The sequence below is a fragment of the Seriola aureovittata genome, chromosome 12, assembly GCF_021018895.1.
Source record: "Seriola aureovittata isolate HTS-2021-v1 ecotype China chromosome 12, ASM2101889v1, whole genome shotgun sequence".
Classification (NCBI taxonomy): Eukaryota; Metazoa; Chordata; class Actinopteri; order Carangiformes; family Carangidae; genus Seriola; species Seriola aureovittata.
In genome coordinates, this window is record NC_079375.1 from 26426703 (window position 1) to 26454186 (window position 27484).

A 27484-nucleotide genomic window follows, 5' to 3' on the forward strand; every position below is an offset into this window, starting at 1 on the left:
CTGTGGGTAACTGACAGGTGTATTGTAGCAGCAGGCGTCATTACATAAGTATAAGAAGCATCTTCAGGTAGATTCTCTACATTATAGCTATAATATATATATATATAATAGCTAATACACCAGATATTATTACTGACGAAGCAGTTGGTGAACACACCTACATCTTAACATCAGCTCTAACTCGTGTCTTCTTCCTTGAGGCTGCACACCTTTCCTTGAATCTCCACCTCTCCCTGCACATGCTAATCTATAGGCCTTGGTTGCTATGGTCCCTCCCCTTTACTGTGTTTTAAGATATTAAGGTTTAATCTGACCAAACGTTCTGTGAAACAAGTGTACTGACATTTAAAAGCCTGATTGCTGACCCCATCAGTGTCGCTGCTCTGTAAACCTGTGTTGTGTGGTCGGTGCTGGGAGCTGCAGGTGTGTGTTGACCTGTGTGGCCTGTAGGAGGAGCTGCAGACGTGCAGCAGCAGCAGAGTCGGCCTCTGATCCTGATCCACGGCAGATCCTCGCTGTGGCTGTGTGCTGCTCCTCTCAGTGAGGAGTCAGACTTCAGCTGGAAACACTGGATGTGCTGATGATGAAGCAGTGAGGGGGTGTCAGTGTCTGTTGGTTCACACACTGTGACGTGTTCAGTGCAGTTTATCGTATCGACTCGCTCTCTAAATGCTGCGTTTGTGTTCCTGTTCCCATGAATCATGTGGATCACTTTCCACATTCCTGCACATTTCATGCTCCTGGTCGATTCTCATCGAGCCTGCCAAACAATAACCCACTTTATTGTTCACATGACAATTTAATACATCAGAGATGATGCGGACATGGAGCAGATCAATATACATTGACATCGTGGATGGGGACGAGGCGTTCAGGGACTGTGGGTATTGTTTATTTTGTGTTGTGTGTACAGATGAAGTGTTGAGTCTGGGACTCGGCTTGTTTTTCCTGTGGATGCTGGAGAGGGAAAGATCTGGAAACGCTCCTCCCACCAAAACACAGCTCTCCTCCTGGATTTTAAATCCACTTATGACATCAGACCTCTGTCCAACTGCACAGCGCCTGTTGTCATGTCAACGCTTGTATATGGGTTATTCTGGGGCATATTTTATGCTGTTTAAATACTTTGCCCATTTATAATTTACCCAACAGAAAGACTGGATACTATCAGCCCGACCTGAGCCTCCTGTAGTAAACCAATCACGTCTCAGCAGAGCTGTTCATCAGTTCCAACACTAAAATTATATATTTTCAGTACAGAACCGATACAGATATTGATATTCTATTGATATGATGAACAATTTTGGACAAAAACCAAATGTTGTTTATGAGGATTTTTGTGACCAAAACATTTAGTGGTTTTATATTTTAGTCTGGTTTATTTATTCTGGTGGACGAGCTGTTTTGGTCAAAAACTCTTTATTAAACGTATTTAAACTTTAAACTTATTCAGTCATTGTTTTTTTTATGGTTTAAGACTTTATTAAGTGCTGATAGTAAGAAGTTTGGCTTGTTTTGTCAAATTCTGTTGAGAAACAACATCGCGTTTTGTTGTGTATAAGAAAATGTTGATATTCCTCAAACTAAGTTTTGTTTGTTGTCGGTACCAAATTTGTCTATTGAGAAATTTCCAGCTCCACTCACCAGAGGATAAACCATTTTTATTTGATGGAGCGGGTGATCTCTCCTCTAGCGCCTCCTCAGGACAAACTTTACATTTTTTACTACTTTACACTGGAAAAGCTCTGAGAGTGAAACGGTGTCACGTCCTGGTGACAGACATGGTGGAGCTTCAGGACTGTCGGTGTCTGGTCTGTCCACACTGACTAAAGTTAACCCTGTACATCTCCCACCTTTGAGCACCATCATGTAGTTTTATTTTGAAAGAAATCTGCTCATTTTCATGTTTAGTTTTTGTTACTTAACAATCTGGAAACAAAACCCAAAAATGAGACGGAGCTCATGAGCAGCAGCAGCAGCAGCTGCTGGTTCAGTCCTGAAGAGACGACTGTCGGGATTTAAAGCCGCTGCAGCTTCCTGCTAACCAGGAGTCCTCGTCACATTCCTCCCTCGCTGCTGACGCTGACATGCACGCCGTTGTGTCTGAATCCGGGGGCGACATTGATTATTCATGCACCCAGTGGAGTGGCCCCCCTCCCCCCTCCCCACTCGTGCTGACATGTGCCTCGCTCACTGAAGCCGATTAATTGGCAGGGGAATGAGAGAAGACGAGAGGGAGGGTGTCACAGAGAAAGAGTAACTGACGAGGGAGGGGTGAACGGAGAAAGAAAAGAGGAGTGTTATTGTGCTTTGGTGGTGGAGGGAGGTGGTGGAGCCTGAGTAACAGGATCGAGTTTGGATCTGTTGCCGTCACGCCGCAGAGTCCGAACAAGCCCGTCCAGATCAGAAGGACCTATCCATCATTTATTATTTAACCACCTCCTCCTGCAACCGGGAATCTCCTCCAGGAAGATGACCACACATTACCCCCGACAGGAGTTCACCTCCAAGGCCATGAACGGCGCCGAGAAGAAGCTGCCGCGGGTCAACATCAACTTGCAGGAGTCAATCGCCCACCTGCACCCGCTCCAGAGACAGCACGCCATCGAACTCCACCGACAGCAGCAGCAGCAGCAGCAGCAGCCGAATCATCCACAGGTCCAGGCGTCTCTGTCCACTTTCACCACCTGCACCGTGCCGGCGTCCTGCCGAGCTCGTAGTCGATTCCTCAACCTGCGGGACAGCGTCAAGAAAAGCCCGACCAAGAGTACGGCCAAAGTCATCAGCAGCGGCCACGCAGCCAACAGGCCAGAGATTCCCTGGGTGCCCTTCACCTTCAATAAGGTACTTCAGCGTCAATGACGTCTGACGTGCTTCTGTAAGAAACTGGAGATGTTTTGTTTTTACTCAGTGTCCGTGGTACTGAAACGTTTCATTCGTTGCGTTTGTTTGTTGTTGTTGTCAGAAAATAGTGAAACATTGTTCATTTTAAAACCTACTGAAGTTTTTCTATCACCACGTTGTTGCTGATGTACAGGTGTTTGCTGCAGCAATTGTTCGTAGCACAAAGTCCATACCAAAAAGAACTCGGGTATTTAGGACAAGTCGGTGTCAAAAGGTACTGAAGGATTTGTTCCGCTGAGTTGATACCAAAAAGTACCAGGGTTCATAACGAAGAGTATTAAGTTTTACTGAGTCTGCTGAAGCTCGAAGCTCCAGGTGGGCGTCATCGTTACTTTTATTACCTTTATGTTTGTGGGGAAGAAGGTCCGGTTCTGTCTGACCTTCTGCCAGAGGTTTCTGATGGTGAACTTGACGCTCTGGATCACGGGTGTGATTGGACCAGTCGACCCTGGCCTGAGTCTGTTTGAGTTGTTTCAGGACGTCTCGGTTGGACTTGGTTGGCGTTGTGGTGCTGCTGTGTGCCAGGGAACTTCTCTGTGACTGGTTGTTGGTGAGGATTGTACTTTTCATAGATTGTGTTGTTCTGAAGTTGATGGTCTCTTTGCTTGGTTCAGGACCTGGTCACCAGTTGACCGACCTCTCAGCTATCGATACCTCAAAGTAAAATACTGTAGTAAGTAAGTAAGTATTCGTCACTCCAAGTTAGTGACAAGAGCTACTGAAGTTTATCGCACTCAGTATCGTCCTCCAGCTGTGACAGCTGACACTGATAACTGCTCACGTTCAAACAGTAGCTCCAGACTTCAGTCAAAGTTTTCCCTCTTTTAGACTGTGTTTGATTCATCACAGGCTCTTGTTCGATAAAAAGGATTTGTAGAAACAAATGTTTGTGTTTGTCAGAACTGACACACCTGTTAATAAGACGTTGAGAAAACCAAACTGAGAACTGCTGTTTTGGTTTTGTTCTTGTGTCTGCAGCAGCGTCACAGACGTCGTGTTGTTGATGGTCACTGGCTGCACATGTACAGCGTTGTGGCAGCAGTGTGTTTGTGTGCGTGTCAGATTGAGTTACTACAGTGTGTCAGTTTATGGAGAATCAATAGAGAAAGTCCACGTGTGTCCCAGCAGCTGAAAACAGGAAGCTCATCATCTCTCTGCTCCGCTCGTTAAACATCCTCCATCACTTTCCAGCAGCTCTGTCTTTGTTTTATTTCTTCCTCTTGTTGTTTTTAATCAGTTTGGCTTTTTTCCTTTATTCTTCTACATGCAGTAGATGACGATGCTGTGTACAATAATTATCATGTGATTGGTTTTAGAGCTGCTGCTAACAGTCACACTGATGTTTCTGCTGTCTGACAGGATCAGTGAACGTGTCTGGGAATAAGAACAAGAGAAGATGTGTTTGAGGTTTCTGTCAACAAACGAATGTGCTCTGTGTTCTGACTAATAAAAGCATTATTATTATTTTAAACTGTAAAATGTAAGAACTTGTAATTGTTGTGAAAAAGCTTTAGATATCTGTTGTTTGTAAAGTTGATCATCTTTGTGTTAAATGATTCTTCATTTAGTCTCTCAAGTGATGCGTTCAAATGTCCCTCAGTGATTCAGCTTACTGAGATATAAATGAGAGAAGATCAGGTATTTTTTTCTCTGACTTTAATCAATCATCACATCTGTTGTTAATTAATCTGCTGATGATTGACTGATTGATTTATTGGCTAATTGTTAAATCAACAGTTTTGGAATCATTTCTTTTGGACCCAGTTGTCCTGGTTAGCTCATGTCTCTCTGGTGTCGATGGTCAAAGATTCTGTGTGTGACAGGAGCGCTCACTCTCACCCATCAGTCTGGTTAAATTCCTACAGAAACTCTGTCCTCTGCTGCGTTTGTCAAACCTGTTTCAATTCTTTGGGAGCAATTAAGCCCCATTATCAGCGGCTCTCTGAGCGGCGCTCCAGATGTAGGGCTGCTGGATCGATGCGGTCGATGTGAGCGGCTAATTTTAGCGGCTGTTTGTTTTCCATGGGCTCCGGGTTCCGCTGCTGCAGCACAACAATTAAGCCTCTTCGAAACACACAGCGGCGCTTCCTGCCAGCAGCTTCGCGAGGTCCCGCTCTTACATAACAGAGGTCACAGTGTCGAAGGCCGCCTCACGCTCACTCCTCTTTATTGTGCTTCAATGTGTGAACCAGGGTTTTAAAGTGAAGCCACAGTCACGTACCAGCAGTTTGGTCACTTGAGTTATTGTGAAATGATTTTCTGGTGTAGTAGTTACCAGCTGTTCTAGATGAAGAGGTGGAGTCACTTTCCCCTCTGAAGCTCCCTCCAGTTTAAAACCAAATATTAAAATGAATATAAATGTATGTGGCAGCCTCCTGCTGCTGTCACGTTCACCATCTTTGGTCAGATCTATTTATCTTGTCTCCCATTAACTGAACTTGACTCGAGGGTTAAAACCACTGATCTCACTCATCTGCTGCTATTTTTTTTGTTTTTTGTTATCTTTAAATATCTAATGTTCATATATTATTATATTTATTTATCTTTTTTAAGCACTTGATATCGTCATTTTGCAGTTTTTCTTTCTCTGTTCTGTCACTTTGTTGCTGTAAAACTTCAAATTTACCGACTGTGGGACTGAGAAAGGAATAACTCATCTTATCTCATGATGACGGAAATGACTCTGAACCTGATCTTCAGGGTATTATTATCATTATTATTGTTGTTATCATTATTATTATTATTATTATTATTATTATTATTAATATTTCACATACACAAACCCTTTTATAGGAGTCTGCTGGCCGGCATAGATTTGTAAACAAATAGTCACATAAGTTTGGATTAGATTGTTTCAAACAATCACATCCCTAATGAAGAGAAATGAAGGCAGAGCAGAGCTGGTTTCACACAGACTTCAGACAGACCGAGTCTGAATTCATCTGTTGCACAAAGCAGTTTAGTTCTTGACTGTCTTAAGTCCGACTGTGGTGCAATGAATTCTGGGTAAATTCAGACTTTTTTCAAAATTAAACAAAAATAGCCGATGGAGACACCACATCTAACCACTGAGCTCCATTTACCCTCAGCAGAACATGTTTGTCTTTAGGAAGAATTCAACAGTTACAGGACGTTTTACTTTGAAAATTCAGTGAAGCGTAAAACAATAAAAATAAAAATCTGATTAGGAAAATAAATATCTAAAAGTCTTTCTCACAGCTTTAGCAAACCACAAATTATGAGACATGTTTTTCTGTTTGTTTTTGGGTGCTGCTGGTCAGCACAGGTGCCACTGATTAACATGTTACCGTGGTAACATTGGTCTTAGACCTGAGTTAGTCTGGGGGTAAAACAGTGTGACATCGGACTGATGTGGACCAGTGGCAGGTGTGACGGCGTTGGTGTTGGGCGTCAGCAGGAGATTAGTGATAGAAAATAAAACCTTGTGTGATCTTTACAACATTTCAACATTTTCTAAACCAGTGTGGAACTTCTTTTTTACTGAAGTTCCTTTAATGTCATTAATGATAATCAGTCGATCATCACTGACATGAGGCATCTGAGCTGAAATTACAGTTAAAGATATTTATCTGTATATTCTGTTTCTGTTGATGTGTTTATAAACTAAATCACCTCCTCTTGTATCCCTCCGCCACTCAGACTAGTTCCGGGTCACGTCCCTGTTTATCCAGAGTCACAAAATATGAACTGTTTTGTCATCATTTCTGTGAAGGTGTGAGTTGTGGCTAAAGTGTTTTGTGAGGTCACACTGACCTTGACCTTTGACCTTTAGCCACCAAAATCTAATCAGGTCATCCTTGAGTCCAAGTGAATGTTTGTGTCAAATTTGAAGAAGTTTCATCGAGGCGTCGCTGAGATATTTCAATGAGAAGGAGACGGACGTGGTCGTCTGTCCCTCTCCCCCGAGGACGAACCCTTCACATTTCATTGACCCCGTGACCTTTGCTCGTCAGGATGAACTCAGAAATCAGACCTGAAATCAGTGCTGCTGTAGCACATTGCTGTGACAGTTGTGCAACTGACCTTTGACCTTTGACCATGTGCGCTGATGTCACCGCTGAGCTGTCGGGGGTTAATACTCTCTCCTCTCCCAGATTGAAATATCTGCTGCTTTTCAATAATCACCAAAAGGACATTCACCCCCTGCTGAGACTGAGCCGAGGGACGGAGGATTTAACACACACACACACACACACACACACACACACACACACACACACACTCAGGTCAGATAGTGTGGCTTTAATCTTCTTAGAGCAGCAGATGGGCGGAGTTTGTCGCATCAGGAATTGTCCAGAAAGTGTCAGGTAGTCTGTCAATCACTGCACGTCTTCGTGTGATTGGCCGACCTCTCTGACCCTCTGTGGCCTGTGTGTGTCAGACTCCACCCACCTGGCACCTCGGTGTGTTCAAAACAAACAGACACATGACATGGACACCCGTCAGTCAACATCCTCCTCCTCCTCTTCACTGTTCATCTGTGCTGCACTGTGTTTGTCTAACCTTTGACCCCTCACCATGCTATTGTTCAGCAGGCCGAAGCCGCCCCGCCTTCCTCTCCCATAATCCCTGTGATCCCAATCTCGCCAATCCCAGCCGAGACCACCGTCATCCCTCCGACGTCACAGGTTTTTTTGTTTTCTCTTTTTATTTTCCTCCACCTGTCTTTTCCTCTGTGCTGCATCTGTCTGTTCGTCTGTCTCCTCCTTCATGTGGCTGCTCGTCTTTCTGCCGCCGTCACCGCCGCCGCCACGCAGCGTTTTCACTCCCATGTCTGCCGTCCAGCTGTGGCTCTGATGAAGTGAGCAGATTAGAGATGCACACAGTGGGAGAAATGCCACACTCCCCCCATTTGACTTTTAAGAGCCCATCTGGCTCCTCCCGGGCAGAAAGTGAGCGAGAGAGGCAGACAGGAGCAGAACGAGTGAGTGAGCGAGCGAGTGAGTGAGTGAGTGAGCGAGTGAGTTAGGGAGAGATTGATTTTGAGGCTAGAAGAAGAAGAAGAAGGAGAGGAGTCTTTGCATCCTGCTGGACTTTGACGTCGGTTGATTTCAGGCTTCTGCTTCACAGTGACATGCCGCCATGTTGGTAGCGCTCGCTCGCTCTGTCCTCGCTAATCTCTGCTCAAATCCACGGCTTCCTGTCCTGTCCTCAGTTGGTCTGTAGCATCATGAGGAGAGTGAGTCTCTTTCATTTGCTGCTTGGGTTCAGTGTGTGGTGTTTCTGTAGGGGTGGAGCTCAGTGGGAGGTTGCTCAGGTTTTGTGCTTGGATGCTGATTGAATGGGAGGTGTGTGTGGGGGGGGTTTGTTGTTGTTGTGGGGGGGTGTTTCTGAGCGAAGACGTCTCCTCTGACGCTGTGATGTCTCTTCTCTCCTCAGGCCAATCCTCCCCCTGTGGTGGTCAACACCGACAGCCTGGACACGCCTCCATACGTGAGTTCAACTTGTTCACCTGCTCAGACCAGACTTTTATTTTGAAGGTCAATGTCTAAACCTCAATGAATATTATCGTGACAGAATTCAGCTTTTTTAATTCTTTATTCCAATCATCCTGCTGCTGCTGCTCTGAGTCCAGGTTCTGTTCATTTAATCAATTATATCATTAGCAATTATTGTTTTATGCTGAAAAACTGTGAGTTAATGATGAACGACGCTGGTTTTCTGCCACGTTTAAAAACCAGTGTAGAAACCAGTTCATCTCTCTGATTTTGTTTATTTTATACGTTTGCATCATCATCATTGCTGCTGGGTTTTATTTGCACTGTCATAGATCAGCTGATGGCGAGGAGACAGGTGTTTCTATTTAACAAGGTGAACCTGTGGAAATATGTCTGTGGTTCACAACAACACACAGTCTGAAGGTTCAAACTCTGTGTCCTCTTCAGCTGAGAAGATGAATCACCTGTTTTTTATTAACGTGACCTAACAGGTAACTGATAAATCGTGTGTGTGTGTGTGTGCGCGTGCAGGTGAACGGGACGGAGGCCGACTATGAGTACGAGGAGATCACACTGGAGAGGGTAAGACGAAGACTCCGACACGTCTTTACGAGCTGCGGTCCATCACTCCACACACTTTAATGTTCTTTTAAACTCTGAGGACGAACCGGTGTCTTTACCAAACCTACAGACTGTATTTTAAATATAGAAAGTGTCCAGATGCATCAGGCTGAGGACGTGATGAAGAGTGTGATGCAGCTGTGTTTGAATCTTTAATCTGCCTGTGGTGAAATCTTTATTATTATTATCATCGTCCTAATTCAGCTGAGCGCCTTCATGTGCAGCGTACTGTAAATAAGAAGAGGCTCAGCCAGCTGAGTCCTACTGTCTGTCTGTCTGTCTGTCTGTCTGTCTGTCTGTCGGTGTCTCTGTCTGTCTGTCTGTGTCTGTCTGTCTGTGTGTCTGTCTGTCTGTGTCTGTCTGTCTGTGTGTCTGTCTGTCTGTCTGTGTCTCTGTCTGTCTGTCTGTGTTTGTCTGTCTGTCTGTGTCTCTGTCTGTCTGTGTCTGTCTGTGTCTGTCTGTCTGTCTGTCTCTGTCTGTCTGTGTCTCTGTCTGTCTGTCTGTCTCTGTCTGTCTGTGTCTCTGTCTGTCTGTCTGTGTCTCTGTCTGTGTCTCTGTCTGTCTGTGTCTCTGTCTGTCTGTCTGTCTGTGTCTGTGTGTCTGTCTGTCTGTGTGTCTGTGTCTCTGTCTGTGTCTCTGTCTGTGTCTGTGTGTCTGTGTCTGTCTGTCTGTGTCTCTGTCTGTCTGTCTGTCTGTCTGTGTCTGTCTCTGTCTGTCTGTCTCTCTGTCTGTGTCTCTGTCTGTGTCTGTCTGTCTGTGTCTCTGTCTGTCTGTCTGTCTGTGTCTCTGTCTGTCTGTCTGTCTGTCTGTGTTTGTCTGTCTGTCTGTGTCTCTGTCTGTCTGTCTGTGTCTGTCTGTCTGTCTGTCTGTGTCTGTCTGTCTGTCTCTCTGTCTCTCTGTCTCTCTGTCTGTCTGTCTGTCTGTGTCTGTCTGTCTGTCTGTCTGTGTCTGTCTGTCTGTCTGTCTGTCTGTCTGTCTGTTTGTCGGTGTCTCTGTCTGTCTGTCTGTCTGTCTGTGTCTGTCTGTCTGTGTGTCTGTGTCTGTCTGTCTGTGTGTCTGTCTGTCTGTGTCTCTGTCTGTCTGTCTGTGTCTCTGTCTGTCTGTGTCTGTCTGTGTCTGTCTGTCTGTCTGTCTGTCTCTGTCTGTCTGTGTCTCTGTCTGTCTGTCTGTCTGTCTCTGTCTGTCTGTGTCTCTGTCTGTCTGTCTGTGTCTCTGTCTGTGTCTCTGTCTGTCTGTGTCTCTGTCTGTCTGTGTCTCTGTCTGTCTGTCTGTCTGTAGGCTCGTGTGTTCTTCATATGTTAGTGAACGTGGTTTAATTGTGTGTGTGTGGGGGGGGGGGGGGGGGGGGGGGGATTATCTCACCAGTTGCGTATTAAAATCTGGTGAGACTCTGTAACCCAGCACGAGTTTCATTGTTTTCTAAATACATATGTAATACGGCATTTATACTTTATTTAATCAGGAAGTCATATCTGAGATCTGAGGAAAGTTTAATTATCTCAGAATTATCTCGTTAATTCAGAAAATCTTTCTTAGAATTCTGAGATAATTATGTCGTTGATTCAGAAATATATATATATAATTAATTAATAATTAAAAATTGATTATTATTAATATAATAATATGTAATTATTCCAGACAGATGTGGCGTGATATCTGAAGGCTGTCCTACCAAGACTGGTATTTACTGCAGGAACATATAAAGTCAGCCAGTCCTGAGAAAGTGTATTCAATGTAGAATTAATCCGCTGCTGAAAATAGTCCCAACAAATGCTTGTTTGTTGAAAACCACGCTGATCAGCTGATTGAGTAAATTACTGAGACTTTAAATAATGAAACTTGGGATTTGTTGATGATAATAATGTAGAATAAAACCACACGAGTCCTTTAAATGTGAATGTGCTGTAGCCTGTTTACTTCAATCACAGATTATTCCACCACTAACATCAGACTGATCCTCTGTCTTTGGTTGCCAGGGAAACTCGGGGCTGGGCTTCAGCATTGCCGGCGGCACAGACAACCCCCACATCGGTGAAGACCCCAGCATCTTCATCACCAAAGTCATACCTGGAGGAGCCGCCGCCCAGGACGGACGTCTCAGGTGGGACAACTCACACACACAGAGGACGAGAGGACACATTGATCTTAAAGACCTGGTCCTCAACTACGATGCAGAGTGCGGAGTCTCCCAAATTAGACTGGAGACGTCACAATACCAGGATGTTCGTTAGTCAGAACCAATAACACTGAAATACCCCACACACACACACACACACACACACACACACACACACACACCTCCATATAGTCAGTGTACAGCGGTAGTTTACACTGAGTAACATGGAGACAGTCAGTCAGTGTTATGTTTTACCAGACTGAACAGTAACGACTGTAGCTGCTAATGTTGTGAGCACCCAGCTAACGTAATGAGCTGTCGCTATGTTAACCTAATCAGCTAACGTCAACATAACAAGCTAACATTAACCTAAACAAGCTTATTTTAAAGCTAATGTTAACCTTAACAAGCTAATGTTAGCCTAAACAAGCTAACAATAACACAGGAAACAAGCTAACATCAACCTAAACAAGCTTCTTTTAAAGCTAATGTTAACCATAACAAGCTAATGTTGGCCTAAACCAGCTAACATTAACACTAAAAACAAGCTAACGTTAACCTAAACAAGCTAACATCAACCTAAACAAGCTTCTTTTAAAGCTAATGTTAGCCTTAACAAGTTAATGTTAACTTAACAAGCTCATGTTAGCCTAAACAAGCTAACATTAACACAAAAAACAAGCTAACGTTAACCTAAACAAGCTTCTTTTAAAGCTAATGTTAACCTTAACAAGCTAATGTTAGCCTAAACAAGCTAACATTAACACAAAAAACAAGCTAACGTTAACCTAACAAGCTCATGTTAGCCTAAACAAGCTAACATTAACACAAAAAACAAGCTACCGTTAACCTAACAAGCTAATGTTAGCCTAAACAAGCTAACATTAACACAAAAAACAAGCTAACGTTAACCTAACAAGCTAATGTTAGCCTAAACAAGCTAACGTTAGCCTAAACAAGTTGCTGATGTGTCAGTGTTGTGTTCACAGTTTGTTTTCCAGTCAGTTATTACAGGACTGTGTGTGAGGAGTTTTTTAAAAGTCTGCTGTTGAAGCCGGTGTCTTTTTACCCAGAACCCCCTGCAGTGTCCCGCTGCCTTTCACTGCTTCATTCATAATGCATCAGCCAGAGTCTGACTCACCTGATCCAGGTGATGATGATGATAATGATGATGGGCGGTGGGCTCTCAGGTTGCTTTAGAAGTGTCTCAGGTGTCTGAAGGTTCAGGTCAGTTTCAAACAAATAGAGTCAGAGAGAAACAACATGTTTAGAGCAGGAAGAGTGAAACCAACAGACGAACCACTTCCTCCCAATCACTTCACTTTGTTTCTGTCAGGAACAATAAACACGTTACACACATGTCCAAACCTGGAAAAACACACACACCACTTTACTGTATTAAAATTACTGTTCACACTAAATTATTGGTATTGTGTAACACAAAAGTAAGATTAATGTAAAATAAATAAAAAGTAACTCTAAATCTTATAGAGGACCAGTGATGTGACAGGAAAAGCAATAAAGCATTTCCTTAATTTCATATTTTTAAAAATAGGGATTTTAAAAAGAATTTATAAATGAACGATTAATCCGTCAGTAAATATTTAAGATTTAGACATAGATCTACAAAAACATTATAAAACTCTTGTTAGATAAAAAAACGTATAAATACATTTATTAATTCATGAATAAATAATAGAATTTAATTTGATTTGAAAAGGCATTTTAGCTTTATTCAATTAGCTAATCAGTTTGCCTTTGTCATTTAGCTTTTCTGCTAACTAACCCACTGGTTAGCTTTTCAACCAATCAGAGAGCTTGTTACATCCCATGGCCAATTGGGATTGTTTAGCCTGGTTTTAGAATGACACAGAGGGGCTAACAGGAGAAGCTAAATGACTAAGCTAACCAATTAGCCAACAGGAATAGGAAAAGCAGCTAGGAAAAGGAAGAGGGAATCCAGGAATGTATTTATTATTTATTGATCAATTAATTCATGTATTTATAAATTGTTTATTTAATGAGAGTTTTATTCTGTTTTTGTAAATCCACTTTTAAATCTTAAGTATTTATTGATGATTAAGCGTTCATTTATAAATTCTTTTTACAATTCCTGTTTTTAATGCCTATTTAAATAATTGTTTTATTTATTTTATTTATATTTATTTGTGTGTGTGTGTGTGTGTGTGTTTCAGGGTGAACGACGTCATCCTGAGAGTTAACGAGGTGGACGTTCGAGACGTGACCCACAGCCGAGCCGTGGAGGCTCTGAAGGAGGCGGGCTCTCTGGTGCGACTCTACGTCCGCAGGAGGAAACCCGTCTCTGAGAAAGTGATGGAGATCAAACTGGTGAAAGGACCCAAAGGTAACGAACGTGTACAGAGCGCCGTTCAGTTTAAACATCCAGTCAGACAGAAGCTGAACTGAGGCGTGAAGCTGAAGGTCGGTGCTGTAGCTCCTGATGGAGACGTGGTGAGGACGTCTTCGGTGAAATCCCTCAGGGCCTCATGATTATTCAGACAACAGCCCAGGCTCGAGAACTAAGACCGGTTTCCACGGAAACATCCTGAAATGTGTTTGTGTGCATCTTCGAGCCCTGATTTGTGTTAAATTGTGGCAGCAGCGTGTTTCTGTCTCTTCCTGATCCTCCCCCTCACTCTGGGTCCTGGTCCCGGTGTGTTGCAGGTCTCGGCTTCAGTATAGCAGGCGGAGTGGGGAACCAGCACATCCCGGGCGACAACAGCATCTACGTCACCAAGATCATCGAAGGCGGAGCGGCACATAAAGACGGGAGGCTGCAGATCGGAGACAAACTGCTGGCTGTGAGGACTCACTCTTCTGTTTATGTGTCAGGCTGCTGGTTTCTAAGAGTGTCATCGTTTCACTGAGGTTGTTTCAACGAGACTCTTGGTCTGAAAAGGTTTTTTATGATCCTAAGCCTCTTTAAAAATGTTAATGAGTTAATAAGGTCGACGCTTGTTGCTGGTTTTATTTAATTTGACAATAAATAGTTTTCTTGGATTGAATTCAGACCTCAGGGAACACATCAGTAACCAGTGCTGAGGGTACGAGTTAGCAAGGCTGCTGAATATGGCAAAAATCATTATCAGGATTATTTAACACGATTACTCACTGACTTTGGAAACTCCACGTAACTCCACTTTATCAGAGGCTTCATGTCTGAGCAGTTAGATTTTACCTTCTGGTCTTTACCCCCCCCCCCCCTCCAGGTGAACAGTGCTTGCCTGGAGGAGGTGAGCCACGAACACGCCGTCACTGCCTTGAAAAACACTCCTGACGTGGTCTACTTGAAAGTGGCCAAACCCAACAGTGTCTTCATGAACGACAGCTTCGCCCCGCCCGACCTCACCAACTGTGAGTGACCACTTCCTCCTTTTCCTCCCCCTCAGGAACATCAGCGTCCCTCCCATCAGCTGTGAGAGGTTTTACTGTAAAGCCTCCGTACGTCGCTGTTCTTCAGGTCCTGAGAACTGACAGAGACGCTACAGACTTCTGTCAGTTCAGTTCACAGTGAATGACCCATACACAAATGTAATATATGTACATACATTGATTGGAAACTATCTATGTATATATGCTTATATTATATACATATGTTACATAGATGTTCATATTATATATTATACTGTTTTTATTATTATTATTATAGGAGAGACATGTTTAAATTTAATGTGAAATGAATAAGAAAAAACATACATAATCACATAGTTTTAAACGTATGTTGTTTTTAATAGATGCAACGTATTATACAGGATAAAAATTCATCACAGATATTTTTGATTTATGTACATATACAAATTTTACTATGCATATTTCATATGTTATAAACTTATATCTTCATATATCCAGAGGATGTATATAAGAGATAATAATATATCCCCTTATAGGAGACATGCACACAGCCTGTATTCAGAAACTGAGCCTTAAAACCAGCCGTCAGGACTTCTGGAACTTTGTGATGTCACAACAAAGCAGTCACCAAGCCCCGCCCACCAATCAGAAGAGAGGCTCAGAGCCTCCTCTCTTCTGATTGGCTCACTGACCTGTTGTTATTAGAGCTACAGAGAGAAGCCTGAGAGAGGAGATGTGAAACTATTATTTTGGATCAACACTTCAAATAAAACACAGAAGAAGAAGAAAATATGGAGCTTTAATGATCTGTGAGGAGCTGGTTTCCTGTGGGTGTGACACTAAAGTCCAGTCTGAACAACAGAAAGTCCTCACTCATGATGTGAGTCTGAACATGGTGTAACTCAAACCCTGAGAGAGTCTTCATCAGTTCTTCCTCTCCTAGCGTCTTCCTCACCTGGGACATGAAGTCTTATAACGCCACACAAACCGGATCAGCAGGTCCTGGTTCAGATGTGGCCCAGCTGAATCTGATCCCGAGTTAGTGTTGAATCCAGCAGGGACCACTGTGTGTGTGTGTGTGTGTGTGTGTGTGTGTGTGTGTGTGTGTGTGTGTGTGTGTGTGTGTGTGTGTGTGTGTGTGTGTGTGTGTGTGTGTGTTTGTGTCTGTGTGTGTGTTTGTGTTTGTGTGTGTGTGTGTGTGTGTGTGTGTGTGTGTGTGTGTGTGTGTGTGTGTGTTTGTGTGTGTGTGTGTGTGGTGTGTGTGTGTGTGTTTGTGTTTGTGTGTGTGTGTGTGGTGTGTGTGTGTGTGATTCATCATACAACACGTTTCAAAGTCGAGACGAGGCAGGACTCCCATTCAGAGCACGAACTCTGGATCAGTGTGGAGACAGTGAAGGACAGACTGAACCAGGTGTGACCAGGACACCATCAAGTGATCGATCAGTCGGAGCGGAGACAATCTGAAGATGATGGAGACAAATGACCGTAAATCATACCTTCACGTTGCAGATCAATACTGAATTCTGTCTTTGAATATCAGTATATCTGTATTGAAATACTTCAGTTTGCAGGTAAAATAATCAGGTGGAAACGTCTTTTTTAGGCTCCGTCCACGCCGTTTCCTCCTGACGTCAACACGACTCCAGAGAATTTCAGAAACTCTGCTGGACTTATTTTATTTTGAAAAGTCTGGGGTTGTCTTTTATTTTGAAAACTCTGGGGTTGTCTTTTATTTTGAAAAGTCTGGGGTTGTATTTTATTTTGAAAGCTCCCGGGTTTTGTTGTAGTCGGGACAGTAACTGAGGCCTCTGTAAACGATGAGGTCACACCCACGGTCTCTCCTGATTGGCTGTCATCAGCCTGGACTACCAGTGGTGAATACAACGTGATGATGAATGACAGTGTTACTGACCTTGTTGTCTTTGCTACTTCCTGTTTCCTGTGTTTGCACATTCATTTGAAAACGCAGTGGTGTGGGTGTGGCTTAGAAGACAACATCGTCCTGTTGTTGTGTTGGTCCACTTCCTGCTTTACAACTCTGAGTGGCACGGAGCGAACAAGTCGCCTAAATACCGTGCTAACTGTTATCTTGTCACCATGACGTCGTCACTATAGCAACATCCACAGTCGACCATCGACCCCTTCTTCTCTAAAGACCCCCTCGGCTTCAACCCCTGCATGTTATCATAGACCCCCCCCCTCTCTTCCTCCACCCCTCCTTGTAACCTTTGTTATCTAACCCCCCTCTGCTCACCCCCCCCCCACCCCCCCTGATGTTGAGACGCGTGAAGGACGAGCAGCAAATCCAATCAGCGAGCGTCGAGCTGCATCACAAGCTTCAGCTGCTGTCACTGTAGTCTAATCCACACAGCAACACTGCAGTACACTTAACACTGTGGGGGGGGGCATTATGTGTAATGATGTCCTGCCACAGTGGACAGCAAAGATCTGAGCCACAGCTAATGAATAAGAAATCATTCTGTTCAGTTCGCTCACACTCCACAGTCGCAACGAGAAGAGATGAAGTCATTGTCGTTGTGATGATGCAGCCAGCCGTCCCATCATCCCCTGCTCCAGTCACCATGTCAACCAATTGGACAGATCGGATCAGACCATTAAAGCTCCATGTTTCTTCTTCTTCTGTGTTTTATTTGAAGTGTTGATCCATCAGAAGATATAAAAACCATCTCAGTGTAGTTTTACATCTCCTCTCTCAGGCTTCTCTCTGCAGCTCTAGTAACAACAGGTCGGTGAGCCAATCAGAAGAGAGGAGGCTCTGAGCCTCTCTTCTGATTGGCTGACTGTTTTCTGAGTGATCCAATAAAAATATAGAAGATTTCAGGTAAAAACACTCAGAGAAAACCAAATCCTGCAAGGTTTGGATGGTGGGTCCAGGTGGGCGGGGCTTGGTGACTGCTTTGTTGTGACATCACAAAGTTCCAGAAGTCCTGACGGCTGGTTTTAAGGCTCAGTTTCTGAATACAGGCTGTGTGCATTTCTCTGTGGACTGAGGCTTTGATACTTTCACAGTATTAATATAGAAGCTAGACCTGATCTATAATCTATAATCACACTACACATGGACGTCTAACGACTGCAGCTGTAGAAATGAAAAATAAATTTCATGTTACCAGATACAGCAGATTCCACAAAGTATGGTGGTCTTACGATGACAATATGATGCAAAACAATGATGTAAATTAAAAGGGAGGAAGAAAATATCATCAAATACAAAGTAAAACTACTAATAATGATAATAACAGCAATGACAAGTTTCCAGGTGTTATCCAAACAGTCAGTAAAACATCTGATACAGTGGTTGAAGAAGAAAACCCCTGAGAGCTCAACACACTGCAGCTGAAGAAAACACATGTAAACAGACAAAATACAAACAACTTCAGTTTGACAACGCGTGTGCTGCAGATACTAACAACACAACAGGAAGTGTTTCCAGGGGACACTAAAAAGTGATGAACCCGGCTGGGACACACCTGCATGGATGTGTTATGATGCATCCATGTGCACTTGTTCTTCAATGTTCTTAACTTCAAAAGTCACAAAGCATTAAACAGCAAGTTCATCACTTTTCAGTGTCCCCTGGAAACACTTCCTGTATCTGTATCTAGGTCAAACTGATGACGATGTTTCTGAATGTTTGTGTTTTGCCTGTTTACATGTTTTCTTCAGCTGCATTCGAGGCTCATGATCAGTTTGTGATCACACCCGTGTTTAGTGTTTCTCACTTACCGGTTTAGTTTACACCCCCCCTCTACGGCTCCTGGCCTCGTCCAATCACACGGTAACAGGAGCCCAACAGGTGAGTGTGGAGGAGGGTCTGAGCAGGTGAGCGATCAGACGGAGAGAAAGTGTCAGGAAGAAGGAGGTGAACGTGTTTCTGATGTGTTTCATTTGAACTTGTTTTTTCTTCTTCATGGACACAGGAACACAAGTGGTTTTAGTTTTCTGACGCCTGTGTGTGTGTGTGTGTGTGTGTGTGTGTGTGTGTGTGTGTGTGTGTGTGTGTGTGTGTGTGTGTGTGTGTGTGTGTGTGTGTGTGTATTTCAGCGTACTCCCAGCACATGGAGAACCATATCAGCACCCCCAACTTCCTCGGTCAGACCCTGCCCCCGCCAGCATCCTCAGGACGCTACTCCCCGCCCCCGAAGAGCATGCTGGGAGACGACGATGTCACCCGGTGAGGACAAAAACATCACATTGACACTTCTTAATAATAAGAGTTTGAGTTTTAAACAGGGAGTTCAACTATAAATCCTCTGATTTAAATACATAATATAAACAGACATTGTGACAGAACATGTGATTTAGACATTTAGTGGTTAAAAGATTATTTTTGTAATTAAATTGGTGTAAATAACATTATTCATTTTTTGTTACAAAACAAGTAAATTTATTTAAGTTGAAATACGAAAAATAACTCAAATATATACAAATGCATCATAAAAAATAAAATGACTTTTATATAAAATACCCTGTAAAAAGAAAATAGTAATTCATCCTTTACTGATTTATCTTGAATTTATTATTATATTATTAACTTTTTACATAGAATAAAAATATAGAATAAATAAATGTAAATATTTTTCAGCTGAATAAAGTTTAAAGTTTTGCACAAACAGCTGACACCATCAAACCACTAAAATCAGACCAACACTGTTTTTAATCTGTTGTTAAATCTGAAGAGTTCAGGTGTCGTTGTCATGAGGCGGCCATCTTTATCCCCTGAGACTGAGAGACGAGTCCGGCTCCGTCAGCAGCAGGAGTCATTGTGTCTCCTCAGATTTATTTGTGTTGGAGGAGGGATTATTATAAAAGCTGTGGACACAGATGTTCTGCCCTCTACTGGTTCAACTGTGCAAATACACACAAACACCATCACCCCTCAGGTTTTACTCTCTGGTCACTGAGCTGCATCGAGCAGGAGGAACAAAGTACTTTTACTTGAGTTTCATTTGTTTTGTAAACATCTGAATACTACATTTCTATGAAGGACTCTTACTTTGAAGCAGAGCTTTTAGTCAGAGGAATGGATTTCATTTTTATTTTGAAAATGTGATCGACCGTACACTGTGTTCTTCACAGCCAATCACAGCCGAATCCTCCACTGTCGGCCATGTTTGACCCTGTCAGTGTCCTGACGATGGAGATGTGAGATAAAGATGAGGCAGAAGATTCTTCACACAGACTGTGACTCAGTCTGATCTGAAGTCTGTGTTTGAAGCTTTAGAAATAAAGATTCATTTAGTCTGAAATGTTTGCTGAGTTTACCACGACCAGACTTCATCACTGACTAAAAACAATCAGAAATATGAAAACAACAGTGGCTCCTTTTGTTGATTCAGTTGTGTTTTCATGTCCATGTCAACAGTCTTTTTATTCTCCAGGTTCTTCAGTCAGTCAGTAGGTTGTTCAGTAGGTTCTGTAAATGTGGAACAATACATCAAAATGTACTTATGAATCCTTCAGTATTTTTAACATCCAGTACTTAAATCCTTTCACTTGTGTCAGAGTGGTATTGACCCAGGAGGGTCTGTGCTGTGACTCAGCTGATGGAGTTTGTTCAACTCAGAACAGAAAGAGTTTCAACGGAGTAACTTTGTTCACCTGAGCCAGTCGCCATCTTCTCTGTCCGTGTGTGGTCACGTGACCTCAGGGTGATTGACAGCTGCTGTGTGGTCCCGCAGGGAGCCCAGGAAGGTGGTGCTGCACCGAGGAGCGACGGGACTGGGCTTCAACATCGTGGGCGGGGAGGACGGAGAGGGGATCTTCATCTCCTTCATCCTCGCGGGAGGACCAGCCGACCTCTGTGGAGAGCTGAGGAAAGGAGACAGACTCGTCTCAGTGCGTACACACACACACGCACACACGCACACACACACACGCACACACACACGCACACACACACACACACACACTCACACACACACACACACACACACGCACACACACACACACGCACGCACGCACACATGCACACACGCACACTCACACACACGCACACACACACACGCACACACGCACGCACACGCACACACACACACACTCACAAATGTACTCTGTAAAAATCCTCTGCTGTGATTCATATTTAGTTTAACATGGTTTTCATCTCCTCTCACTTCCTGATTGAGTAATCTGGATCAGGCCTTTAGCCCCGCCCACCACCTGCTGGCTCCAGGTGGACAGGTGAAAGAGCAGAGAGCATCAAGACGGTGAGAGGAGGAAACATCAGAGAGACTCAGCCACATGTTTGAGCCTCAGTCAGACCCAGACTCAGAGGAGGAGTCTGAGACCAGAACCAGAGACTAGCAGACGGATCAGAACCGTTAGCACAGTTAGCATCTTTTATTTGCTTATGTTGTTTGTTAGCTTGTAACTAGCAGTGGCGGACACAGTGTTAGCGGTTGTGCTAATGCTAACTCTCTCTCACGAGTTGACAGGATTGGTTCCCATCGTCTAAAAACACTGAGGTGGTGAAGGTGGAGGTCACCTGGTCTTGTCTTCTTTTTTTTCGCTGTGTCGAACACTGTCGTGTTGTGTGTTGGTGCTTCAGGTGAACGGGGTGGACCTACGAAACGCCACACACGAACAGGCCGCCGCCGCCCTGAAGAACGCGGGGCAGACCGTGACCATCATCGCCCACTACAGACCAGAGGGTGAGACACCTGGACACACCTGCAGCACCAGTCACATGACCAATAGTCTTTTCTTCTAATCATGATTCAGCCACTGAAGCTGCTTTAATTATTACAACCACAAAGTCACAGTCATGATGAAATATCTGGAGAAACCAGAGAATACACAAAACACCTGAAGTTACGTTTTCTTCTTAAAGTCTGAGTTAAGGTTTCCTTAAAATGTTCTTTTAAGGTTTTCTCCTGTTCTTAGTCTCACACTTAAGAAATCACTTAAAGTCAGTTCAACTGTTTCTCAAAACACCTTAGAGACCAAACTAAGGGAAAAGACGAAAGGAACCTCTGACCTCTGAGTTTATGGTGATTAATTAAGAACATTGTTCCTATTGACAGCAAATCAACAGTCTCCATGGAAACAGTAGAATTTTACTGCTGCAAAATCTCTTTCACTGCTGCAAATGCCTCAACTTTTTTCTTTAACTAAGGAAACCTTTTAAGAGATTCTGTGCCAACAACAGTTGCACAAAACACCTTAAGTTTTCTACTTAAGTATTGCACTTGGCACTTAAGGTTTAATTTCTCCTCAGCTGAGGGAGTTACTTAATGGTGTTGCACAGAATCTCTTAAAAGGTTTCTTTAGTTAAGGGAAAAAGTAATTTACAGCAGTGAAATTCTACTGTTTTGAGGAGAACTTCACCACGGTGAGCTTTGGTCTCTAAGGTCTTTTGTGCAACAGTTTGACTGACTTTAAGTGATTCCTTAAGTTCAAGACTAAGATAAGGAGAAAAGGAAAACCTTGAAGAGGAGACTTAAGGTGTTTTGTGCAACCGGCCCCAGAGACTCTGTGTCTGCATGAAGATAAATAATGAGCCACATAGAAAAAGTTCCACTTCCTGTTTGTTGTTTGTCGTTGAAACGAGTGAAGACTGAACGTTGTGTCTCGTTCAGAGTACAGTCGCTTCGAGGCGAAGATCCACGACCTGAGAGAGCAGATGATGAACAGCAGCATCAGTTCTGGATCCGGATCTCTGAGGACGAGTCAGAAGAGGTCGCTATACGTCAGGTGAGGTAATGGTTACCATGGAGACGCTGATCTGTGGAACTTCAAAATAAGAGCAATAAGAAGAAAAATAAAGGGAAGACTTAAGAAATTCAAACACATCATGAATACATTCAAATTAATGCTGAATTATTATTATCATCAAATGATTATTACTAGTACTGTTATTGTTTATGTATTTATTGTAGTTTTATTATTAATGTCTTATTCAGCACCACAACAGCAAACCACTTTTTTTAATTAATTTAATTGTACATTTTTAATTTTGTTAAACTAGCATATGGTAACAACAACAAACAAACAAAAGCTTTTTTGTTTAGTTTTTTGTAATTGAAATGTATTGATAATATGATTGATCAAATTAAGTTAATTTCAAAATTATGCAAAATATTGAATTAATGCATTATTTTGTAATTTAAATTTTCTTGGCTGTATTATTAATTCATTCATTCATTCATTCATTCATTAATATTAATTAAAAAATACAGCTAAGAAAAGATTTTTCACTAAGCTGCAGGAAAAATTAGAAAAGTACTTAATAATGTTTTTTAGTATTATTATAATTTAAATTAATTTTAAATGTGATTTATATATGAATTAAAAACTGATGTTTCACTGATTAATTTTTTAATGATAAAAAATTCTCAAATATTTTTTGTATAATTTTATATAATGAATCCGGTAAAAATGAATTAATAAATTATTAAAATTATATAAATAAATAAATAAAAACTCACTTCCCAGCTTTTTTTTCCCTCATGGTCTTAACATGGATTCAGAAAATTAAATTCATGATGTAAAATAAATGATTCCAGTCTGAAATAAAAAGAGATGAGTTCATGAAACCTTCTTAATGATATTGTATTATTATTATAATATTAATGACGTGTGCGTGTGTGTGTGTGTGTGTGTGTGTGTGTGTGTGTGTGTGTGTGTGTGTGTGTGGTGCAGAGCTCTGTTCGACTACGATAAGACCAGAGACTCAGGTCTGCCCAGTCAGGGACTCAACTTCAAGTTCGGAGACATCATCCATGTGGTGAACGCCTCCGACGACGAGTGGTGGCAGGCCAGACAGCTGACGGCACAGGGGGAGGTGGAGGAGGTGGGGGTCATCCCCAGCAAGAGACGGTCAGTAACACACACACACACACACACACACAGAGTCATGTGACCTGTGTGTTCATGTGTTGCAGACATGATTGATTTGCTCATCTCGCAGAGTTAGTTTGGTGAACTAGTGTTTTGTTTACTTGTGTGAAGGTTGTTAATGTAGGTCGGCTTCAAAAAGAAAGAAAAGAAATCAAAAAGAAAACACAGTAGCGTTTGTAGTAGTTGTTTGGACAATGTATTATTTTATTTTCGTAAACTACATCCCCCATGATGCATCAGTGGCCTTTTGATTTGTATGTTGGACTCACATTTGAAAGACAAATAAAGACCCAACCAACCAAGTGCCAAACCAAAGGTCACATGAGGTCAAACTGAGAACGGTCTGCATGAACATGACCTCTGCTTGACCTTTGACCTTCTGTCCCTTTGACCGCAGGGTTGAGAAGAAGGAGAGAGCGAGATTAAAGACGGTGAAGTTCAACGCCAAGTCTCGAGACAGAGGGGTGAGTGTTCTCAGCCACCTGTGGTGATGTCACAGCTGTAGGTACCTGTAGTGATGTCATAGTTTGCTGTAGTGATGTCACAGCTGTAAGTACCTGTAGTGATGTCATAGTTTGCTGTAGTGATGTCACAGCTGTAGTTACCTGTAGTGATGTCATAGTTACCTGTAGTGATGTCATAGCTCTACATTCATGTGTAGTCTCTCTGTGTTTATGAGTCTCACCTGTGTACAGGTGAGCTGTGTGTTTGAGTCTCACCTGTGTACAGGTGAGCTGTGTGTTTGAGCCGCTGCCACCTGATCTCCACCTACTAATGCGTGTGACTAATGTTTACAGCAGTTAACAGCATGTTGTCGATCTTTGATGCGTTTTTTCTTCTTCACCACTCAAACGTCTGAGCAGCTGAAACGCAGCAGCCCCCCCCCCCCCCAACACCTTTAAAAACCGTGTGTTGTTTTAACACGCCTCGCCAAAACGCCTCGCCCCAGCGCCGCCCGCCAACCCGCCCTCTAACACACGGGAAAAAAGAAACAACTTGCATGACCCGCCCCCCCCCCCCCCTCCCCATTCAGAGAGAAACGCTTGACATTGATGTCTGACTGTCTGCTGCTCACACACCTTCCTCCTCCTCCTCCTCCTCCTCCTCCTCCTCCCCCCCCCCCCCCCCCCCCCCCCCCCCCCCCCGCTGAAGTGCAGCATGTGATCTAATCATGTCTCCAGTTCCCTGCTTCACTAAAGTGTCGACCAGCAGCTCAGGGAAGACGTCAGAGGGAGAGTCACACTTAAAGCTGCACTGATCAATACTCTGATCAGTGGATCATGTGACTTCATGGTGGCTCTGGGTCCACAGAGACTCTGCAGCCATACACAGCTTTTTTCAGCCTCTTTTAGCTGCTAGTTTTGGTTTTGTGACAGTGTCAGAACAAAGAGCAGCTGGTGGAGACCAAACACAGAGATAATAATATTAATCAATAACCTCTCTGACCTCGTCTCCTCAAAGACGTGAAGGAGAATTCATCAGGACTGAGGAGAAGAATCTGACTGCACATGTTTATTTTTAAACCAACTTTATTTATAAATCCTCCTTTAACCTCAAACACAAACAGGACTGAAACACTGAAAGTAGAAAAGATAAGATGAAAGAAATCCACGAGTAGAAAGATCTGATCCATTAAAATAATCATCAAATTAAAATTAGCAGCTGAGTTCAGACAGAAGGAGGTTTCATACAGTTTTTATAGTTAAGTGGAGAAAATTCATGTTTTAGTGCAGCGAGCGGTTTTGAAACAACATTTAGCTGCTCTGTTGTTTCTATATTTATCACGGTCTGCCGTAGTTAAACTACAATCCTGCGTCGCTTTAAATGTTGCTGCAGCAAGGAATTGTGGGACGGCAGTTTCTCTGCTAAAGGAGATCAGATAGGAAGCAGTGAAGCTCTTTACCTCAGCTCTCATCACGGCTGCTGCTCAGATACTTCAGGTCCTTCAGGATGTTTGGGCCGCGGCCTCAGATTCATCATGTTGAGTCATGGCTAGTTTGCTAACAGGTTAGCCGCAGCTGGTTTGTGAGGCGTGTGAATAATCCTGTGGCCAAAGAACTGATCGGTGCAGCTTTGAGTTTTTCTTTGAACTGAATATATTAAAGTTCACATCAGAAACAGGTTGTGAATCATTTAAACTTGATTTTTTTTTATTCATTTCTTTTTCTTTTTTTGATAACCCAGAAGATATCCCACAATCCTCTCTGGCTGTGTAACTCCATGAACCCGCGTCCTTGAACGAGGCTCCGCAGCAGATGAGTGACAGTTCTCTCTGCACTGAGACATTAACACACTCCTAAGAATAATAATGATAATAATAATAATAATGATGATAAATAACAGTGTAAAACATTTGCTGATTGATCTGAACTGATCAAATAAATACTTGACATTATCTTTAAATATATAGAATTTGTTACCCAAGTGTTTTATATCAGCATTAGCAGAAACACCTCAGCTCCCCTCGTCCAAGAGGTGTGAAAACACACCTTTAATCATGTGGATGAATTGTTTTGTTAAAGTCTTAAATTTACAAAAGGATTGAAATATATGAATAAATTACTAGATAAATACATAATAAATGACGTGTTTGTCAAGCCTCCTAACTCAAAGTGGAGAAGCTTCAGATTCCAACAACATTTCAATCATATTTTTACACTTTATTATTATTAATACAAACATCAAGAAAAAAAACAAAAAACAGAATCAGCTGATCAGAAACAGCCTGTAGCTGCCGCGTCGTCTGCATGTGTCACCTGCATGTTCAGTCTCTCTCACCTGCTCCTGTTCGACGTCTGCTGCCTTCACTGTCACTCTGTAAAAGTCAGTCTCTCAAACAACAGCAGGGACGTGTAGGGTCAGTCTGTGCACATGCTAGAAAATATAGTTAAAAACAACAAACCTGTTGAGCAGACGTCTGATTCTGTGGTTCAGGCTCCGGTGGACGGACACGTGAAGATTTCTATCATGAGTAAACGAACCTTGAACAATATATTTAGATTAATTGATCTAAAATCCCGAATCACAAAAATACTTATTACTATACTTTAAAAAACGAGGCAATGAGGAAGATGTATAAAACAATATTTGTCTGTAGCTCTAATGTTATATTTTGTTTATTGATTTATTTATATTTATGTTCAGTTCAGTTGTTGTTTCGGTTTGAATCCGGCTGCCGACACTGAGCCGATCACAGACTCAGACCGAAGCTTCTCATTCTGTCCAAACCGACGTCAGACTCCTCCATCTCCCCCTCTTCTTCCTCCTCTTTTTTTTTTTTATTCCATCACCCCTCCTCCTCCTCCTCCTCCTCCTCCTCCTCCTCCTCCTCCTCTTCCTCCTCAGCAGTCTCTCAATGACAAGCGTAAAAAGAACCTCTTTTCCCGAAAGTTTCCGTTCTACAAGAGCAAAGAGGCGAGCGAGCAGGAGACCAGCGATGTCGACCGTAAGTACCAGCGCGGTGGGGGGGGGGAGGGGGGGGGGGGGTCTGGTTGGCGACAGGAAGAGAGGTCAGCTGGTGGCGGCGTGCTGCAAAACGCACCGGTTGTCACGGCAACAGGGTCTGGCTTTAACAATGTAGTATCACCACCAAACTGATGTAAACTGCTGAAAACTTCTCAGCTGTGAGGGCAGAACATTTGATCCTTCCGCCCCTCCCCCACCTCCCCTCCCCCTCCTCCCCGCCCCTCCCCGCCCCTCCCCGGAGCCAAGATGGCCGCCCTGCTGACCGGCTGCGTTCCCTCTGCTCTCTCTGTCTGTCGCTGTAACTCAGTAACTCTGTGTCTCTGTGGTTGTTTCCTCCTCGTTGTTCGCTCGGCTCCGCTGACCGCAGGACATCAGCGACGACATGCTCCCCAAAGGCCACAGTAAGTGTCCCCCCCCCCCCCCCCCCCCCCCCCCCTCACCCCCCCCCCACCCCTCACCCCCCCCCCCCCCCCCCCGACACAAACCCTCCTGTCAGTCTCCGGGTCTCCACCAGGAGCCGCCTTCAGCCAAACAATAAAATTCTGTGTGGACGTCTGCAAAAATAAAAACATGTAGATTTAGTCGCGATTTAAATAAAAAATATTAATAGTCAGTCACATCTTTAATTTAATTTAATCTTATCTTCATCTTATTATTTAATGTTAAAATGAAACAAATCAGTGTTGAC

At 43.1% G+C, this 27484-nt stretch overlaps 1 protein-coding gene across 25 annotated transcripts in view; it reads left to right on the top strand.

The window, feature by feature from the left end:
* Positions 1 to 27484, top strand: part of dlg1b (discs large MAGUK scaffold protein 1b) — a 102494-nt gene that overhangs the window by 66449 nt on the left and 8561 nt on the right. For 8 of the 25 annotated variants that reach the window (XM_056391451.1, XM_056391455.1, XM_056391462.1 and 5 more), the window contains 14 exons: positions 7458 to 7553; positions 8305 to 8358; positions 8895 to 8945; positions 10961 to 11085; positions 13296 to 13465; positions 13786 to 13922; positions 14331 to 14475; positions 18538 to 18667; positions 20175 to 20331; positions 21041 to 21143; positions 22071 to 22185; positions 23134 to 23310; positions 23729 to 23795; positions 26677 to 26776. In XM_056391451.1, the coding sequence (XP_056247426.1) occupies positions 7458 to 7553; positions 8305 to 8358; positions 8895 to 8945; positions 10961 to 11085; positions 13296 to 13465; positions 13786 to 13922; positions 14331 to 14475; positions 18538 to 18667; positions 20175 to 20331; positions 21041 to 21143; positions 22071 to 22185; positions 23134 to 23310; positions 23729 to 23795; positions 26677 to 26776 (1627 nt within the window). Of the gene's footprint in view, positions 1 to 7457; positions 7554 to 8304; positions 8359 to 8894; positions 8946 to 10960; positions 11086 to 13295; positions 13466 to 13785; positions 13923 to 14330; positions 14476 to 18537; positions 18668 to 20174; positions 20332 to 21040; positions 21144 to 22070; positions 22186 to 23133; positions 23311 to 23728; positions 23796 to 26676; positions 26777 to 27163; positions 27198 to 27484 lie in introns of all 25 variants that reach the window. The other 17 variants (XM_056391459.1, XM_056391466.1, XM_056391469.1 and 14 more) reach the window with 6 other exon arrangements.